The sequence below is a fragment of the Herpailurus yagouaroundi genome, unplaced genomic scaffold, assembly GCF_014898765.1.
Source record: "Herpailurus yagouaroundi ecotype Mexico unplaced genomic scaffold, PumYag 140, whole genome shotgun sequence".
Lineage (NCBI taxonomy): Eukaryota > Metazoa > Chordata > Mammalia > Carnivora > Felidae > Herpailurus > Herpailurus yagouaroundi.
Window position 1 is genome coordinate 6385880 of NW_024412395.1, and position 22063 is coordinate 6407942.

Sequence of the window (22063 nt, forward strand, 5' to 3'; positions counted from 1 at the left end):
TCCAGCCACCTCTGAGATGCTGAATTGAAAAAGGCACAGAGGAGCAGAAGTCTAGGGATATTCTAGAATGGGGCATCCCCAACAATTGGACTGCCTGAATGCAACTGTTGCTAAACCACAGGTTCTAATCAGAAGTTTTGGGGACACAGACTGAGATCCTGCATTTCTAACAGGTTCCCAGGTGCTGCCCGCACTGTCACATAGAGCCCACACTTGGAGAAGTGAGGAGAGCATAAACTCACAAAGGAAGCATAGGACTTAATGCTGGCCATGCTGAGGCCCGCCCCCGCGCCGGGGGGCAGCTAGGACAGGACATAAGAAAGGAAAAGTACTGAAAATAAGGAAAGGACCCTTCAAGTGGAGAGGAGGAAACACTGAGACTTCTGTACGTCCCATTGTCTTTTCAAACAGATGAGATGATACGCATATCACGTCTGGCTCCATCAATCCATATGGGAGACTGGTGCTGTCATTTGCAGGCAGGCACTGCAGTGCTGCCTGTGAAACGGAATCTTCAGATTGTCACCTAGCTATCTGGAACAAGTCCCCAGACAGCCAAGATGCTCATTGTGAGAACCCTGATTCCTGAATTGTCCCGAATCCACTTCTCTGCATGGAAGGACCAGTGAGAACAGATTGAAAACCAACTTACAGAGGCCTTTGTGGGTCCTCAGCTGTTTGCAACCAGTGTTGCCCAAGGGGAAAATAAAAAGTGTGCAAGGATTCTGGGCGAAATGGGGGCAAGGGTTGTGAGCCTCTTCATTGGTCCGTGAGCCCAGGAAGCTGGGAAAGGCCCTGACATTAAAAAAAAAAAAATCAGATTCTCCATGGCAACAAAATTGTCATGCTAGAAACACACAATCTCAACTTACACAGGCAAGCATCTCAAAAATATATCAAGTGAGGAAGAAAGATTAAAATTTCAAGGAACAAATGGCAAACGTAATGGTTTGCAGAACTGCGGATGGGGAAAGGAATGGGACGGGGAAAGAAAAATACAAACCTTTCCTCTCCCGGGGCCAGAGATGTCTGTTGTTATTTGCCTTTTAATCATAGAAAGTAACTTAAAACCTTCCCCTCACTTTGGAGCACATCTAACCCACAGTTCAGCGGCTTCACACAGTGCCACCAGCTCTGGGCTTCCTGCTGACAGTTAGTGCTTCTCAAAGCCCAGCTGACTTTAAAGCCCAGATCAAAAGCTTTCTTGCCACAAAACAAATCCCATTTGACAAAGTCAGATCCCTCCTAAGCCACAATTATATAGATTGACTTGGTAACCTAAGTTAATGGCGATCTGACCCCCAGTTTGATATATTTTGTCGTGTTTTTTTTTTTTAAAGTAATTTGTTCTGTCTCTCTTCTTTTTTAATTTTTATTTCCTTGTGGGTGGATGACAAAAGGGCTGAGGGATGTTGTGGAGGGAGAGAACACAAATTCGATTTGGCAAATCCCATCCCTAGATAAGATAACAATACGAATGCTATTATGGTGGGCTTTAGCCAACCAATCTCCCTGTTAGTTTTGCAGGTTGCCCAGAATGTGGCTCCCACAGCAGTACCTAAGGGCAAAGGCTGTTTCCAAGACTGCGTTTTTTTCTCAGAAATATTAGTTTGTCACTAGTCACTAGTCAGAACTCATGACACTTGCTTTACTTAGGGCGTGAGGACACTCATCGGCACGCCTTTTCTATAGTCTTCTTTTCAACTTTTGAGTTGATCCCTGCTTCCAACATGACAAAGTTACCAGTGGGGCATCCTTTCTTCCTGCGTATAGGTCAGAAAACCGTGTGCGCTTGAGTTCTGAGCCCAGATGAGAGGTAAAGTGGGCCTTCATTACCTATGTTCAATGTACGCCAGAGGTGTGTGATCCCAGTGGAGGCAGCAGTTTTAAATCGTGCCCAGGACTTGCAGCCAAGTTCACCTCTGTGAAATAGCTCAAGAGTGAACAGCTACAAGAACACGGTTGAGTGCACTCAATACGAGGGAGACATAGTCTCATGGAGGTCAAGAATTTTACAGCTTGTATTTCATCTTGGGTGACATACCAGGACGTTTCCTGATAAATGGATAGAAGGCTGAATGGGGTAGAGTAGAAGGAATTCATGAAATACTGTGATAGGTGAATGAACGAATGAAGGCAGGGATGAAGAAATGGAGTATGTTAAGAAAAAACATCACCAAGAACTTGGAAATCAAAAAAGAGTATGCTATGTCTTTTCAATATCATCCTGGGCAGTTTTCAACAGGACCACTCAATGATTCTTTAATTCTCTAGAATATGCCTGTTATTTGGTTTTGTTATTCACTGATTGATTATTAGATCTTAGATACTGAGAAGTTACATGTTAACTTATAAGTATTTTTCCAGTAGAGAAGTACAACCCCCCAATTTTATTGTACTGTAAGATAGTAGCTAGTTTTGTGTCTACCTAAACATATTTATTCTAATATTCTTTTTTTTCCCCACTGTGTGCCATGGCATTTTTTTTAATCTATGAAACCAAGATAATAACACCTGTGTAGAGGGTAGTAGTGATGCACCTTAAAGGCCTAGAACAGTGATGGCTCTTGGTAAGTAGTAAGTAGATTGCTGATATGAGATTTAGTTGTATGATGGTAGACACCCAACCCTACCACTTAGGGAGGAGCCAAACCTGATCATGACAGTGCTGAGTAGCAATGATTTCCATCTGCCAGGGAACTTGCTGTTTAAAACACTACATGGAGAATTCAAATGAAAACCAAGATGTTCTTTGAAATCTCCATGTATATCTGTATATCTGTATAACTGTTTCACACCGTGCATAACAGTTTGCACTTTGGGGTATACTGAATATCTTTCCTATTTTAAAATAAAAGGGAAGTTTTAAAGGAAGAAATATAGAAAGAGGTGTTCATTAGACAGAGATATGTAATTACTTCTAGGCTGTTTTGGTGGACAGACAGCATATAAGTCTATTTGTAGCAGGTGAAAAATAAATCACTGCTTTATACTAATATTTCCAATCAAAATAAAAAATTACAGTTTTCTCAACTTTAAAAATTTTATATTTAGAAAACTCATATGAAAAATATCTGTGCTTAATATGAATATAGTATGTTTTATTATAACATACACTATATTTATATATTCTGTATAAGTATTATGTATGTGTGCATATATATACTATATACACATATACTATATATGTATATATACCCTAATATATGGATATATATATTTATATATATCCAACCCTGTATTTATCACCTTTTCTCTAATATGTGACTTTGTGTATATATACATAACCATATGTATATATTTGACTTTCTATCTATCCAACTATATATATGTATATTTACACATACATATTATTTATATTACATATATAAAAGTAATAATATCAATATTATCACTAACAAATGTTAGCTATTAATGATATGCTAATTTAAATTAATGATGTAAACTATGAATAGGATTTGTGACTATTTTTACCAACTATGTGCCAGGGTTCTAACAGAGTGCCTAGCACATATTAGGTGCTCAATAAATATTAATAGAGTGATTTTTGATTTATGAATTCACTCAACCTAGTAGTTGCAAGTCTTGCAATTTAGAATCTCCTGGAAAGCTTGTATTTACTTATTTTATCAATATCCACCCTTGGATCCCACTCCAGACAATTAATTCAGAGTATCTGGACTACGAGCTCATGCATTGCTACTTCTAAAGCTATCTAGGTGATTCAAATGCACAGTTCTTGGATGGGAACCAGTGATCCACTCTCTCCTTGAGGCTGTGTTGACTTCCCCCTGAGGGCAGTGGTTGGACCCAGTGAGTGAACCGGAGGCTGCTAGGCCTGGGAGTTTGTTGGAGGACAAGGCCAGTGCATTTCAACATTCTGAGACTGTCGCCCCTGCATGACCTTCCTGATTTAGACTCTAGCTGGAAGAAGAAAGAGAGGTCAATGTCCTCTCTGAACACGCCGGTGCTATCCTTGGACTCCGGCACCCAGATTTCCCTGTGAGCAGAATAATTACAATAAATCGGAGCAGAGACATCTGCTCTGTCAATATTGTCCACCAGGGGATGAGCCAGCCTGTGACCAGACTCACAGGTTCCCAGGAAACTGCAGAGGTGCTACTAGGCAGTAATGACTTTCTGCCACTTCACAGTTGGGTTAAACTGGGGAGAACTCTGGCTCCAGATGCCCTGTTGGCATACAAATTAAAATCTTCCAACTCTGGTTTCTTCCTGAAATTGCCAAGTGAACCTCCCTGCTCGGGTCAGATTCTCTACCCTGCATCGAGAAGGAACTTTTTAATATGCAAGGCTTGCCACAGTCTGAGCATCATGTGTCAAAGCAGGCATTACTGGTCCACTTTACAGATAAAGAACTGAAGTCAAGAGCAGATAGGCAATTTTCAGACACTCACAGGGCTTGCAAGTAAATGCTGTGGGCAGCACTTGAACCCTGGCCAATTAGTTTCCAAGTCTCTTTCTAACATAGCCCTCTTTAACCTGTCTTAGTGAATCAGTTTGCTCATGTGGTGGTGAGGAGCAAAACTTTGGGTTCAGATGTCTTAAATTTGATCAAAGCATTTCTCCTTCCAAATTTTGTGATTTTAAGCAAGTTATACAACTTTTCTGAGACCCAGGAACCCCATCTGAAGTTAAAATGTAATAACACGCATCTTATGGTAGCTTTCCGAAGACGAAATTCCTTGATAGGTGAAATGCTTTACAAAGTTCTTGGCACAGAGTGTTCAGCAAAAAGGCAGTGTTAATACACAATTATTAATATTTTCCTGCTGGGTTTTTGATTGGTCATTCTATTTCTCTTTAGAATAGCATTCTTAAAATCTTTTCTTAACAAAGCCATAGAAATTGCTAACTTAAATTACGGATCCCATTATAACAGAATACTTGTGAAATGTAGTACGAAACAAACATCAAATACACAAACAAAAATTACACAGCACTCTCACCATTAATGAAGATTAAAAACTATAAATTAAAATGTCAACCAGTTAAATCATCCTGCACTTATAAAAATGATACCCTTGGGGCTCCTGGGTGGCTCAGTTGTTTAAGCACCTATTGGTTTTGCCTCAGATCATGATCTCATGGTTTGTGAGTTCGAGCCCTATATCAGGCTCCATGCTCACAGTGAGGAGCCTGCTTGGGATTCTCTCTCTCCCTCTCTCTCTGCCCCTCCCACACACTCTCTCTCTGTCGCCCTCTCTCATATATAAATAAATACACCTAAAAATGATATCCATAACACAATGAGCAATTAAAATCTGTTCCAGAATGTATAGATGGGCCAACACTAGAAAGCTTACTAATATGATGGGCCTCATATTATCGATGAGAAGATACAGTCAAGAATAATTAATATGAACTCTAACAGATCACTGTACCTCTTGAAGTTGCATATAAATTATTTTTCTCAACTTGAAGACGTTTATAATATTCACTAGATATGTAAATATACAAAGATAACCAGATGTTAAATAATTTTTAAAAATTAACAAATTCAAATACACATTATAAAAGTCAACATCCAAATCTGACTAAAAACAGATCTATCTAGATATCCAACATTATAATTTGTTAAAGACACGTCACATAAGAGACCAGTTAAGGGTGTCTGCTTTTACTTCCATCACACATTGTAAAGATACCCACCCAACATTTAACCACAAGTACTAGTTGGTAGGTTTGCCTTGCATTTTCTTACTTACTTTATTACTTAATTACTTTTCTGTATTGTATTTTCTTACTTTTACTTCATAGTACTATATATTTTTAAAATTAGCAACATTTTTTGTTGTTAAAATTTAAGTTCTTGAAGGAAAAATCTTAGTAGATTTCACACATTTATTGTGTACATGCTACAATAATAATGTATGTTGGTAGCCATTCATGTTAGAGACATGAAATATAAAAATAAAGCATTTTTTTAAAAACTTATTTTTACAAAGACCTCTCATGATAATCAGAGAAAAATAGTGTGAGTTGGGGAGGCAAGAACAAGCATACTTTGAATATCCATTATGCACTAGGAAACATGGCTTAATTCCATTGTAACCCCCTTTCCCTTTCTTCTTCTCAACACTGCTCTTGGACATGATCCCAGTGAATAGGAATGTCCTTTTATTCCATTTCCCCGCAGCATGCTTATTTAGCATTTGCCTTTTGAGTTTTAGTCATCTTACTCACCAACTCTTCGGTTGAGTTGAGCTGGGCTGTGAGTACCAGCGAGGTCTGAAGAACTGGAAAAAGCCATTGGAGAGAGCAGGGATGCTAATGGGTCATCACAATTGTCTATAATGATAGGAAAGAAAGAAAGCAAATTGTATTAGCAAGAGAGAGCCCATAAAGGGAAGAATCATGGCATTAACCCCATTATTAATTAACCAATGCTCTGAACAAGGCCAGTACCAATTGTTTCCATGGGCTATTTCATTCATTCCTCACAATCCTGAAAGACTGGTATAAATTCCTTTACAGTTGGAGACACTGATATTCAGAGATGTTGAATAGTTTGTCCAAGGTCACAACACTAGAAACTGGTGTGGCCAGAAATCTCACTGATTTGTCTCACTCAGGAGTCTAACAATCACCCATTCCTTTAATCATTCACTTGAGAAAAGCCTCAAGTTATGGCTATTGAGCTTATTCTAGAAGGAGGAAGACTGTTGAAGGGGGGATACGATTGTTTACCTATTTTCCCATCTTCAATCCCTAAGGGATCCTGCCATAGTTGTATCTAGACAGAATGATTTAAAATGTCTCACTCCCAGTTGTGTGAAAATGTTTGGAAAATGAACGGCTAATTGTAATAATTCATTGCGTAAAGTAAGCGAGAATAGTCCCCAATTGTGTACAATCTTGAATCTGCTATTCACTTCAATAACGGCTTCTCCAGCCTTCCCAAATGTGACAGGTATGCTTGCTTTTTTTTTCCTTTTTTTTTAATTTTATTTTTCATTTTTAAAAATTTACATCCAAATTAGTTAGCATATAAGTGCAACAATGATTTCAGGAGTAGATTCCTTAGTGCCCTTTCCCCATTTAGTCCATCCCCCTTCCCACAACCCCTCCAATAACCCTCAGTTTGTTCTCCGTATTTATGAGTTTGTCCCCCTCCCTGTTTTTATATTATTTTTGTTTCCCTTCCCTTTATGTTTTGTCTCTTAAAGTCCTCATATGAATAAAGATATATGATATTTGTCTTTTTCTGACTGACTAATTTCACTCAGCATAGTACCCTCCAGTTCCATCCACGTAGTTGCAAATGGCAAGATTTCATTCTTTTTGATTGCTGAGTAATACTCCATCGTGTGTGTGTGTGTGTGTGTGTGTGTGTGTGTGTGTGTGTGTGAGTGTATACCACATCTTCTTTATCCATTCATCCACCGAGGGCTCTTTCCATACTTTGGCTATTGTTGATAGTGCTGCTATAAACATGAGGGTGCATGTGTCCCTTCAAAACAGCACAGACAGGTATGCTTTCTAAGGCTTCTTTGATGCTGTTCAAATGTAGAACAGGGTGGGGTCATGGGCAAAGATGTGGTCTTGACAACACAGACATGTTCCTCCAAATGAACCATGTGATCTCATGCAGATAATTCTGCTCTTCACATAGCAAACTGGTCATGTAAATGTTCTGTAATAATTCATTTATTTGTTTGCACCTTACACCAAATGGTACACTCTTTGTGGGACTTTGCAAATAATCTGATACATAATAGGCCTTCAGTAAAGGTTTGTTGAAAGAAATGGATGGTGAAGGAAGGGAGGGAGGGAAGTAGGGAGGGAGGAAAGAAGGAAGGAAGGAAAGAAGGAAGGAAGCAAGGGAGGGACTAGTTCACACAACAGGACCAAATGATTTTCCAATTTTTCATTTTGTGCACAGTTGATTTTGCAGGACATTGCAAAATGACATAATGAAATGTAGACATACCTCATTCAACCATGATTTTATGTCATTCAGATTAAAGGTAAACTTGATGTATTAAGGGCTTTCAAGAAAAGTTGGTCTGATTTCTTTTTTTAATTTTTAAATGTGCATTGGATATGGGGCTGCTTCTTTATCCAGAAAATTCATACAGAGGACTATTTCATCTCACCACAGAAACATTAATGAGAAACATAAGGATTAAATTGTTGTTTGTTAAATGTGTTAAAAAATCCACTGGCTAAGTGTATTTTGAGGTTTTTTTTTTTTACCCCAACACAAATGTTTGAAAAATATTTTGAGGTATTTGACAAACACAAAAGACAGCCAAATCCTCACTAAAGAGGAACGACATAAAAATCACAGCAAGGACACCTCTGCAGTTATGGTCATTCTGCTAATAGAAAGCAGAGCTCACGGCTACTTTATTCCAGGCATAAAATGCAGGTGAGGGGAGATGCATATACACTTCCAATACATTTGTATGGAAACGCAGATCGGTTACACTATTTATGTAGTAGGAGACAATTTGAATATAATGCAAATCTCACACTTGCTTATGCCTATTTCATCATCAGGAAACACTAGGTGAATACAGAAAACTGGAATCAGTGGAACTGAAGCCCACAGAAATACACCACGCCTGTACACACACCCACGTGAAAGACCATACAATATCGGACTTCACAGCTATGCTATGAGCCACACCTGTCTGCATCTGTAGTTACGACCATCTTCCAATTTCAGATAACACTCCTCCACTACTCTCTAATTGCTCACAACCCTTCTGACACCCACTTCCACAAGCAAATTGAAGATTTTCTAAAGATAAAATACCATGTTTATTATAGCATTTACGTAGTCTTTAAACATATAACATGTATGAAGTCGTGTTACCATTTTTATTAGGTTCTTAAGATTTAAAAACAATTTTAATGTTTATTTTTTGAGAGAGAAAGAGACAGACTTGAGAGGGGGAGGAGCAGAGAGAGAGAGGGAGACACAGAATCTGAAGCAGGCTCTAGGCTCTGAGCTGTCAGCACAGAGCCCAACACAGGGCCAAACTCACAAACCATGAAATCGTGACCTGAGCTGAAGTCAGATGCTCAACCAACTAAGCCACCCAGGTGCCCCTCTTAGGATTTTTTTTTAAATATATACCAATGACATGTTTGAGCTTTGTGCCCCTAACCCTATGTTTCCCATAAGTAGAAACAGAAGTGACCTAATCATTGCAATTTAATTCAGTCCAATAAATATTTATAAAGATATACTTTATGTTTGACCTTGGATAGGCACTAGGGATTGAGTGCAGTAAAATTGAGTCTTAGACCTCAAGTATCTCAGAGACTATTGAGCAATGAAGGAAAGAAAGAGAAAGAAGAAAGAGAGAAAGAAAGAAAGAAAGAAAGAAAGAAAGAAAGAAAGAAAGAATAAAACTTAGGAGGAAGTTTAAGAGAATTTTACCCAAGGTTACACTCAACCCACTAAAATGGGGACCCGGCTATACAAACACCCAGGTAAGTGATCTGCTGTGTCTCCCCCAGGCCTTTGCAGTCTCCCCTTTCACAAGGTGCTCGCCTCAGGGAGAGTTTGCTTCCAAAGTTCACTGGCCTCGTGAAAACAGCTGCCATTTCCACCGGCCATTTCCTCTTCTGAACTGTACCTTCCTTGTATCTCACTGTGTGGGGTCAGTGTTTCCACTTTGGGAATTAGTAAACCCATCAAAAACAATCTGTGTCAAAGGATAGGTTCAGGGGAGAGCCTTCAGGAAACTTCTTGTCATGGACCCTGCTCATTGCAATAGTGGCCCTTATTTATTTATTTTTTTTAAATTTTTTAACGTTTATTTATTTTTGAGACAGAGAGAGACAGAGCATGAACGGGGGAGGGTCAGAGAGAAAGGGAGACACAGAATCCGAAACAGGCTCCAGGCTCTGAAATGTCAGCACAGGGCCCGACGCGGGGCTCGAACTCACGAACCGCGAAATCATGACCTGAGCCGAAGTCGGCCGCTTAACCGACTGAGCCACCCAGGCGCCCCAATAGTGGCCTTTAAAGAACACGACTGAACTTTTGTTCTACCCCTAATAGCGATAATAATGGGAAATTTTCAGATCAGAAAGGAATAAAGACCTCTTTTCTCCAGCCAATACATAGTCCCCTCTGTCTTCTCTATGTCACCTAAATTGATAATAGACCAAGCCTCTAATCAAATTAACCCTGGTCATTGGGAATTAAGATTTGTCCACCTAACCATTCTAAGTCCAAAAGTGTGTATTATTTGTAGACATGCATCTTATGCTTAAAGCAGAAGAGAAGGATCTAGTATAAGTGAGAACAATTTATATATGTTTTAATTCATGATTTGGGACAGTCTGGGACAGTGGAAAGCATCAGAAAAGCTAGAGCTAGGAGCTCCTCACTCTACATTGGTTCCTTCTCTTGCCTTGGTGATTCCAAGTAATATATTCAAATGCACTAAGCAGGGTCTCCGTTGTCTGCAAAATCAAGAGAGTCTTCTCTGGCAGAGAAGACTGTCTCATTTCTCAGAAATGAGAAAATCTCTTTTCTCATTCTGTTTCTCATTTTAAACAGAATGAGAAAAAATGGGGAAAAGTCACCTTTAAAGGAGAAAGCACAGAAGGAAAACAGGAAGCACTGTATGAATGGTTTGTAATACTTGCTATCATTGAGAACAACCATTTCAACAATTTTATTTCTGGGATCTTGTCTCTGTCACAATACCTGCTCAAGAATTGGTGTCACTGGTAGCTCTTTGGCCCTGGAGGTTTACGGAAGGTCAGATGAGAAGAAGAATATGAAATGGAGGGGAAGTGAAGGGGTGAGGAATCACTGGAGAGTGAGGACACATTGCATGGGGCAGTCCGCCCCCTCTGTGGATTGCCAGCCTTGCAGAGACTGGGCCAACATCACACCAAACACATGGCTGGGAAAGAAAGAAACAAAGCACCATTTGCTCCACCATTTCTGCAGGATCTAAATAAGCAAACTCGTGTTGTCATTACATTTTAGACACCACTCGCATCCCAGCCTTCTGACAGTATGTCTCCACAACGCTAAATCGAGCAGTCGGTTCCTACAAAAGCGAGCTGGATGTTTGTCTGTATTTACATGAGGAAAGTGGAGACAGTGAAGAAACTCAGGTGGGGAGAGAGACATTTGAAGTTTGGGGAAAACATACCGAGGAACCAAAGTCAGGCTTTCAACGGGACACAGAACCTGAGATGGACCATCATGATTTTACCAGAAAACCATTTTCCACACTTTAGGGATGCATTGGTGTAGTAGGATATTTTCAAATATACTCTTAAAGATACTGTGGATTGGGCTTGTCTATAAAAGATTTGGTGTGGAAAGGAGATGAAATTAAAAGGCTATTTAAAAATGCAAACCCATACTCTCGTGTGATTTATTAATTCTCCCTTTTTCCTCAAAAAATAACTTCATTGCCATCTTTAATATTTTCCTTTATAATAGAAATGCCACTTCTTACCCTACCCCATGCCCGGGCAGATAAAAATCCACTCCTATGGGTATGATGGAAAGCAACACAGCTCTTTGCATTGTGTAACTGTTGAACAACCTCATTCTTATTTGCAAATGACTTAGACATACATTCATGGACTAAGAGGGTAGCAAAACCCAAAGACCCGTCTGAAGTTGTGAAATTCAAGCCCTTCACTTCAGCAATGAGAACCTCAGGTTTATAGTCTGCTCAGGATTATTCAGTTAATCGATGGACTGACTAGCTTGGACCAAAACTCAGGTTTCCTCACTCCCAGATGGCGACCACTAGGGCAGGGTTTCCTGCCGCCTTTGCCTTAGCCTGATAACCATTAGTTATATTATTTTTCATAACATTTTGTTTTAATGAATAACTTTCTTTGTGCAAAAGGAAAGGCATAGTTGCCACCTCCTAGATAACAGAAAAATAGTAAAGAATAGCCTGTAACTTTCAAAATATTTTTAATTTCTTCCCTATTTTCCTTGCCTTCTTATTTCTTCCTTCAACATCAAAAAGTAAAGAAAACATGGAGCGCCTGGGTGGCTCAGTCAGTTAAGCATCGGAGTCTTGATTTTGGCTCAGGTCATGATCTCAAGGTCATGAGATCGAGCCCTACATAGACCTCTGTGCTGAACACGGAGCCTGCTTAAGATTCTCTCTCCCTTGGGCACCTTTTGGGATGAGCACTGGGTGTTGTATGGAAACCAATTTGACAATAAACTTCATATATTGAAAAAAAAAGTTTCATAGAATATAAAGAATCAGAACAAAAAGAAAAAAAAAGATTCTCTCTCCCTCTCTCTTTGCCCTTCCCTCAACTCCAACTCATTTTTCTCTCTGTTTCTCCAAAAAAAAAAAAAAAAAAAAAGAAATAAAGAAAAAAAAGAAAAAAGAAAAAAAAAAAGATAAGAAAACATTAAAGGAAGGATTTAAAAAAACAGAAGAAGAGGGGTGCCTGGGTGGCTCAGTCAGTTAAAGGTCTGACTCCTGACTGACTCAGGTCATGATCTCACAGTTCTTGAGTTCCAGCCCCGCACTGGGCTCTGTGCTGACAGCATGGAGCCTGCTTAGGATTCACTCTCTCTTTCTCTCTGCCCCCCTCACTCTCTCTTAAATAAATAAATAAACTTTAACATTTTTTAAAAAATTCAAAAAAGTGTAAGAAGAGAAACAGAAAAGTGACTTGTGTCCTTATGAATATTTGTGTGGATCCTCAAGTCAAGCATTTTAGTTGATACTGTCAATCTGAAGAAGTGGGGGTAATTTGTTCCTCAATATATATGTACAGTTATATACTAAAGGTCTTCTCTCACATTAAAAGGTAAAGGCACAGAAGAGAATTCTGAGTAAATATGATATTTACACACCTTTTTAGAAATTATCATTGACTCGGGGCGCCTGGGTGGCGCAGTCGGTTAAGCGTCCGACTTCAGCCAGGTCACGATCTCACTGTCCGTGAGTTCGAGCCCCGCGTCAGGCTCTGGGCTGATGGCTCGGAGCCTGGAGCCTGTTTCCGATTCTGTGTCTCCCTCTCTCTCTGCCCCTCCCCCGTTCATGCTCTGTCTCTGTCTGTCCCATAAATAAATAAAAACGTTGAAAAAAAATTTTTAAAAAAGAAATTATCATTGACTCTTTAAGACCATTCTACTTTAAGTAACACTTTTTGTTGTCAACGTATATTTGTATTCATTATTATTAAAATACCAATAGAGTAACAGATGGCCCAAAGTTAAATTGTGAGGATCGTCTTGATTACCACAGTAAATTGTCTGTACGTGGGGATTTGGAGCTTAACAGATTCACTTGTATTTATAGGTGAGATAAAATTCCTCTTAGCATTGCACACTTAATGGCCTACTTTGTTTAAAAGACATAAAGCATGCATTTTGTATAGTGCCTACAATGGTGCTTAGAAGTGACAACTCACGCTTTTAACTTCATTTATTTTTCCCCTCGTTACCTATAATTTCACTTAGTAAACAACAAAAATAACTACTCTAATATTACTCTTGAATCTGACCCCATCTCCATTTGCCACCATGAAATCCTAGGAGATAAACGACTTCATAATGAGCAGACCAAAAAACATGGCTCTCTAGAATGAGTCATGAAAAGAAGGTTAAACCTTCTTCTAAACATCCATCTCCAACTTAATGCAGGATCCGCCTTTTGATTACGTGCTGAACATGCATGGTTGTGCTCTTTGCTGTAGGAAGATAAAGATGAAAGTCAAAGACACAGAGCCTGAGCTCAGGAAACCAAGCATCTACTTTGGGTTGAAAGATAATCTGTATGTTTTTTAAAGCAGCTCCTTATGTTTATGAACAATTCCAGGCAAAAGACCTTTGACTTCGGATCCAGGAATCCTGGGCCCTCTTTTACCTTCACTGTGAGCATGCGCTCATTTTCCTTTTCTGTATTTCAGATTCCTCAACTGTAAATGGCGGGGGTTATCGTTCATTTGTCCACTTAACAAGCTTTCACTTGCGCACATTCTAGACATCAGAGTGTCTGCCAGGCTTTGAAGATAGTTAAAGCAATTATAAAGCACTCAAACACTGTGGACTTGGGCACATTGCTTGCTGCCCTACAATAGTGATTGATGACGGATGGGGTGCAGCTGGCTAAGAGAAGCTAGTCCTGTCTACGAATTCACAAGAGGGTTCTGGGATATTTTCTCAGCTTTACAAACAATTCTACTTAAAATTTTAGGTAACATTTGACTTGGAGGTACTGTCCTTCACTTATAAGTGGCTTGCTAGGACTCTACCATAATCAAACCCAGTATGTATAACAGCAGGGCAGGGGTGGCCACCATAATCCTCCCAGCACCTCTGGTGCAGCTGTCTGTCTGGGTTGTCAGCAGTCACTGCAGCCCAGCCAGAGGGAGACCATCATTTACGGTGGATGGATGAGGAGGCTACACGGGTTTTAGTCCATTTCACACCCTGGTCGATGTCTATACTGGGCTTTGAACCAAGGTCAGCGTGACTCTTTGCATATTGTCAGTCTGAAAATTGGCTTCCAGTCCCTAAAATGACAGCAGGAATTTCGTTCAGACTGGCAGTGGGGAGTCTTCCATTTGGCTGTCTTGTGTGAGGTTAGCCATTCTTGGATTTTCAAGAACATCCCCATATGGATGTCCCATAATTAGCTCAAACTCAAAATATGCCGCAAATATGCTTTTTTAGGTTGCTTTCCTCTTATATTACTCCTTTCCCTCCCATACCGCCACTGATGGCTTATTATTATTATTATTATTATTATTATTTTGATTCTCAGGTTAGGAATATTGAGTTCACAACTGGCTGTTTAATTTTTCTATTTTAACTTTAAATATAATTTATCAATGACTTAATGTAACTGAACAAGTGTTTCCTGAGTCCCTCATGTGTAAGGTCTATGATATAGGGCCAATGTAAGCCATAGGAAACATCTTGTTGACCGAGAATATTATTTTATTCTACCATTTAGTATCTGGGACTATGTCTATGTTCAATAATATTTGTTGATTAAACCAGTTGAAAGAAAGATTTCTCAGATTTATACTCACTTTTATTTTTTTATTTTTCTCTCGCTTGCCCTCTACTTGATCCTATTTCGGGTTTTACGAACACCGTGTTACAATTTTTGCAACCGTCTTCCCAGGTTCCTGCTCGTGTCCATCTATATCCAATCGCCATTTCTAAACCAATTTTCAACATGTTTCTCTCGCCAAGTCCTACTAGGTATGTCAGCCTTAAATTTGGCTTCCAGAGGTGGCAGAATGAAGATGAAAGAACAAAGAGAGATTTGTGAGCAAATAAGAGGCTCCAGCTGAATGTAAGGCCAGGGTACCACTGATGGGGTCGCGGGCTGGTCAAAAGAACCAGAAGCTGAGGTCCAACCAGCAGAGTCAGGAGTAAAGTGCCTGTTGCTAAGATCAGCTTCAGTCAGAGATTAAGAACGACGACCGCCAAAAGAATCAGTCTGGTGGTTGCCTAAACTCAAGTATGCTAAAGTTATTAAACCTATAGGATTATGAATGTTCCTTCATAGAGGAGCTGGATTAGCTAGAAGGCATGAAATCTTTGGTGGGTAAAAAAGGTAAAAGGGATTGGAAATTTCTGTAATGTGAGAAGCTGAGTGGTGACTAGGATTTTGGAGGGATTTAGAAGAAATGATAAAGGAAAGTCAATCTTTGAAAAAATAAAATTTTACCTATTTTTTTAAAAATTTCTAAATCCATTCCATCGGTTGCCTTTTAGTTTTGTTGATTGTTTCCTTTGCAGTGCAGAAGTTTTTATCTTCATGAGGTCTCAATAGTTCATTTTTGCTTTTAATTCCCTTGCCTTTGGAGATGTGCCAAGGGATACAGGAGTGCTGATGCATAGGGGCACTTGTACCCCAATGCTTATAGCAGCACTTTCAACAATAGCCAAATTATGGAAAGAGCCTAACGGTCCATCAACTGATAGATGGATAAAGGAATTGTGGTTTCTATATACAATGGAATACTACGTGGCAATGAGAAAGAATGAAATATGGCCTTTTGTAGCAACAGGGATGGAACTGGAGAGTGTTATGCTAAGTGAAAGAAGTCATACAGAGAAAGACAGATACCATATGTTTTCACTCTTATGTGGATCCTGAGAAACTTAACAGAAGACAATGGGGGAGGGGAAGGAAAAAAAAGTTAGAGAGGGAGGGAGCCAAACCATAAGAGACTCTTAAAAACTGAGAATAGGGGCGCCTGGGTGGCGCAGTCGGTTAGGCGTCCGACTTCAGCCAGGTCACGATCTCGCGGTCCGGGAGTTCGAGCCCCGCGTCGGGCTCTGGGCTGATGGCTCAGAGCCTGGAGCCTGTTTCCGATTCTGTGTCTCCCTCTCTCTCTGCCCCTCCCCCGTTCATGCTCTGTCTCTCTCTGTCCCAAAAATAAATAAAACGTTGAAAAAAAATTAAAATAAAAAAACAGAATAAACTGAGGGTTGATGGGTGGGAGGGAGGGGAAAGTGGGTGATGGGCATTGAGGAGGGCACCTGTTGGGATGAGCACTGGGTGTTGTATGGAAACCAGTTTGACAATAAATTTCATATTTAAAAAAATTTCTAAATCCAACTTTGTTTCCATACACCCCTGTTCCCTTCTTCCCATCCCCACCTATCAACACTCTACACAGAACGCACCTATCAGCATTACTTACAACATACACAACACACACATGCACACATCATTGCAAAGTACAGTGTCAATCAGATTTGGAATTTATTAGGTTTTTAAGTAAGGCTAAAAATGGAATGAATGGGATATATAGAATGAAGAAGATTGAGAACATGAGAAAAATAAGACCACAGGTTTAAAAAACTAAAAGTAAAGATGATGTCTTTTTACTTTTAAAAGTGCATTGCTTAAAGAATTATGGGTGGAATATTAAGATGAAGGAATGAAGACAACTGACGAATTATAAAGATAACGCTTCTGCCAACTCAGTATTCATCAGAGCTGAGAATGTCTTTTCTAGAGCTGTATCTTTTTCAGTAGATACCTATTCTTTCTTTGAATACAGTGAATCCAGACTTCCAATAGCTGCTCAGGATCCTGCATCAAGTAGTTCTAAATTACACTGGAAATTCTAGTTACTCCAGAAACCATGATTTTAAAGTGTAGATCAATCAATCCATAGACATTTGTAAAACACTCTTCATCTTTAATGGATATAGGCACGGAGTTTCTAAAGGAAACACTAACATCTCTGTGTGTCATCAGTCTGCCCATTGGAATTGAGGAAAAATGCCTGATTAAAAAAGATAGGCTTGTGTTGGAAACTGGCCAGCTGGCTCACAGCACAACCCAATGAGGTCAACGCCAACCATTTATGAGTGGATGGGATAAACATGTACTGATAATGTGAACAAATATTGATCTTTATTGATCTTTGTAGATGAGAAAATAATGACAGCACAGACACAGAGCAGTAGTCTTTCAAGATCATAATGTGGCTGTGTGTGTGTGTGTGTGTGTGTGTGTGTGTGTGTTCTTTCTGGACCAGTTGGAGACTAATATATTTGGAAAGAGCCCAGACACTGGATTCCAGCCCAGTCTGAATTCAGATCCTGACTCCGCAGCTTACTAATTATATGTCCTTTGGGATGTTATTTAATCTCAGTTTTCTCTATATATAATGGGGATAATAAGTGTACATAGGCTTGTTATGAGAACAAAAAGAGACAATTCATGTAAAATATTTAACCCGGTGGTTGGCACATAACTGGATACACGTTAATTCCCTTCATTTGCTGCCATTCTTTCTTCCTTAGTTTCAAGTTCCTCATCTCCAGTTCCAGTCACTGCATTTGAAAAATGACATTTCTTATACCCTTTATTATATATTTTAGACTTTTCCCATCCAGATGGTTTTAACACTGTTTCTTTATCAGCCTTTCAGGGCTCTTAGGATAATTCTGTACCAAGAGCTATTCTGTTTATGCATTACTTTTCCTCCAAGACCAAACACGGCACACTTTCTAAGTTTTGCCGCTTTTTTTTCTTATATTCAATAACATTTCTTAAGCCCAAAGTGCCAGGCATCATGCTGTCTCTTCCATTATGCTGGGAATTCTTAAGAAGAACATAAAGTATTGCTCATATATGCATTACAAAGAATAAGGCTGTAGAAAATATTTGGATTTCTTGCTAGTCCTTATATTTGATTTATTTAAAAAAAACACACATATTTAAAAAATAGGGACTGCCCTATTTGTGTTTTGAGATCATAAGCTTGAAATGCCAAGGAACCGTGCTGTGCATGAGAGAGGCTCACCAATTTGTATTTTGGAAAGTGTATTCTAGTTGCAGCATAGAGAATGGGACAAATATGTGTGTGCATGCATGGAGTAAGGATAGGGGAAGTCAGTGAGTGTGAAAGACAGAACCAATCCAGGCCTATGGAAATAGTAAAGAAGAGATAATAAGAGCCTGAACTTAAACGATGGCAATTGCATTGGACACAGGTAAGGGAATTGAGGTATATTATAGAAAAATCATCATTGCTTGGTGAATTAAAAGGGAGGTAAGAATAAAGAATAATGTCAAGATTTTTGGCTATTTTGTTATTCTAGAGACGTAAGCTCACAAGTCAGTTTCTAAAATTAACAAATTTAAATCAAGCAAAACAGAGACAAATGGCCACGTTAAAATGATTTCCAAAGGAGAGTTAACACTCCTCACCTTTCCTTTAGATAACTATAATAAATAGTGGCATATATATATGAACATACATTTCATATATACATGAATATATGTCTCGCATGGAAAGTCATATAATGTTATCAAGTGATACTTAATTGTCCAAAGAGAGAAGTGAGTAGTGACTACTATATTCAGTAAAAAAGCAACATCACGCTGACCTGAGGTAGATAGTTGTCCCGTGATTTCAGAATAAAATTCTAGCTCCTTGCCTCTCTATTTCCATTCGTAATCAGATTGTTGGTTGTTATCTTCTGGCACTCCTTATTTGTCAGTCTGTGCTCAGAACTGCCAATTTCTTGACAGCTTTCTGGACACGCCGTGTCACACCTGTGTGCCCTTCCGTATTTTAGTATGTCCTGTATGCCCTCCACATCACCTTCCTCTTCCCCACCCATCAAATCCTGTTCCCTGCACAGAATGCAAATGCTCCCAGAAGCATGTCTAGATCTCATCAGATAGAAATGCTTCTTCCTGTCAGTAGGAGTACCTAGCTCACTGATGGGTTTTTGTTTTGAGGATATTGTTGCATATGAGACATCAAGCTCTTTGGGAACTGAGACCATATCTTACTTCCTATCTTCATTGCCTTTCACAGCGATGATCACACATCAGTTGCTCAATAATTATTTGTTAAGTAGAATTTTAGATACATGGAGGACGGTCTTAAATTCAGGTTAAAAATCTGAGTAGGAACTAGACAGCTTTCAAAAATGGGAAATGTCTGGGCAACAATAAAGTCTTTACCCAAGTCACATAAAGGAGTGAAAGAAAAACTGAGTACTTGAAGAGAATTTTGATGAGGTCGTCATTACTATTTTTATATGTGTGTGATTTCCAAATACCTTCTTCATTGGATATTTGGGGAGAACATGTCTCAGGCAAGTAGGACAGCTATAACGGTGGCCATCTAACAGGTGAGGGGCATAGTTATCAATGACACACAGGCATTAGCTATTCTCCCCAAAGTACTTATTCTAGCCTCAAGCATCTCCCCGACCCCAATTCTACAGGCAAAGAAAGCAAGTTTCAGAGAACAGGAAATACAGACAGAAGCCTAACTGTGTAAGTCCAATGAGTGTTCAAGTATCAAGTAGAGTGAAAACATTACTGCTGTGGGTTCCATCACCCTGCTCGTGTATTTGGTTGTTCTACTGACTTACTTGGTAAATTTAGGGAAATCCATTAACTTCTCTGGGCTGCAGTTTCCCTCCCTGGAAAATGCCAATGGTGATGCCTGTTTTCAACAGGGGTACTGTGACAAATTTGGGATTATTATGAACAGCCAACAGAGAAAATAATGCTTGGAACATAGAAAGTGCTCAATCAATGGTAACTATAACATTATGATTATCCAGTAAGTCCCTGTATAGATTTTTGAGTAAGGAAATAATGTTTAGAGAATGCACTAAACTTGAATCCTAACATTTTGAAGTGAAAAAAATTTCCAGTTCCCAGTGATCATCCCCCTTAATTTATGACTAGGCCTCTCTTGACATAGTTTTTTTTTTTAATATTTGAACATGGGAGTTAGGCAGGAATGGCCAATAAACTGGCATTGGTGGTCCCCAATTTACCAGCTGGTTCCCTTTAACTGATGATGGATGGCTCTACTTTATGTGTTTATTCTCTTATAAAAAGAATTTTCTCGCTGGCAGAGAGGGAACCAGGCAGAGTTCAGAGCTAAGTATCAAATCTGGCCCTTCCATCTTTGCCATCATTTTGTATGCCATTACTCATACAAAATATACCCAAGCTGCAGAAGTAGAGAGATCTTCATTTACTACATGCACACAGATATCAATTATTCTGAGCCCCTCAGATTATCAGATTCTAATTTTGGAAGTGCTATCTTTTATATAACTCAATAAAAATACTGGATATAATTTACTGAACCACAGTATGGTGTGCCGTTTGTTAAACATTCTCTGGAGAATGTGTACTCATCAGAAGACAAAGGAAGGGGTAGATTCTAACAGACAATCCATTCTACCAATTGTTTTTCTGGTCCAGACAGCTTACCCATTTGATACCAAATATCATCTGATCCTCGACTCTATGATATGACCTACCAGGCACTCAAATATAATGATTTTTTGAGACATTTCAGGCCTCTAGATAATGATTTTTTTGGGGACAGGCTAAAAATAAAAAGCTTGTTCCAGGCAAAATGCTTCAGCATGTTCTACTTTTCCTTGTAAAATGCTCTCCTTGCTCAATCCTGAATTACAATTGTGACTCTTAAGCAAATGTTGGCTGTAGCTATGAAGACATAAAATGCTGTAGATGTTCTATGGACATGTCCAGGTACTTGGTGCTGTAATTCAAAAGCATCAATAAAGTTTTGAGTTGTATTCAGAGTTTGCAAATCTGTCACGGTCAGATGAGTTCAATTTCCATTTTCCCCATACCCAACCCTTCAAATTATGCATGAACAGATTAAAAATAGCAGGAAAATGCATTGTATTGTGTTCACTAAATATCTCCCATTTTAGAGGAAATCTTTAGCAATCAAATAACATGAGAAAAGACACACTGGAAAGCAATTATAACCCTGGGAAAATTTCATTTCATTGCTCAAGACAGGAAGTGGTATATTTCAAAACTGTGAGCAAAGATTAATGGAGATGAAGGGAATGGTAAGGGCCCATGAACCAAGACATTTAACTTTAATGTCATTGCAAAACATGAGAAGTCATCATTTCAAGACTCAATAACCTCAAACTGAAATGCATTCATTGCTATTTTTCCTTCCTTTCTCCCCCAACATTGTACTCGGCAAGTTGAATGGGTCTGACAAGGAGTTGGTTTGAAAGTGAAGGGTTCTTTTCCTGAACAAGGTTAAGTTTAGCTTTGATGACAGCACAGCCTGGAAATCTCCTGCCAAGCATTTCCTGCGGGCAAGAAGGCAGAGGATTTTCACTTTCTCTGTCAGCTTTAGCTCTATCTCAAGTGGTTATAAGTCAAGCCTTGGAAGAGAAAAGGCAGAATGAAGAAAATAAAACCTTTACTGCATAGCATTGGTCTGAGAGCTCCAGACAGAATTTTTCAAGTGCATTTTGATGAAGTGGGTCACAGAGTCTAGTTCCTTGGAGTCAGTACAATGTGTTAGGAAGGCATTCCGGTTTGTTTAAATGGAATTTTAATTGGGGAGTAAATGTAGTGCACCAGGAAAATGTGAATGAATGCCATTTGATACTCAATACTAGATTTGCCAAACAGACTTGGACTGAATCTATATGAACACTGACAAGTTGAAAAAATCTAGTCATTTGTTCATGTTTAATATGTACTGATGTGACAACTGGATAGTATTTTGTTGTCATTGCTCCTGCTGTGACTTCAAAAGAGTTGGAGCCTGATTG

The 22063-nt window shown here is 39.1% G+C and overlaps 1 protein-coding gene across 1 annotated transcript in view; it reads right to left on the minus strand.

The window, feature by feature from the left end:
• The window catches only part of CNTNAP5 (contactin associated protein family member 5), a 777640-nt gene that overhangs the window by 588208 nt on the left and 167369 nt on the right, over nucleotides 1-22063 (minus strand). Inside the window, exon 2 of the mRNA XM_040474651.1 lies at nucleotides 6205-6309. Coding sequence (XP_040330585.1) covers nucleotides 6205-6309 — 105 coding nt within the window. The remainder of the gene's footprint in view (nucleotides 1-6204; nucleotides 6310-22063) is intronic.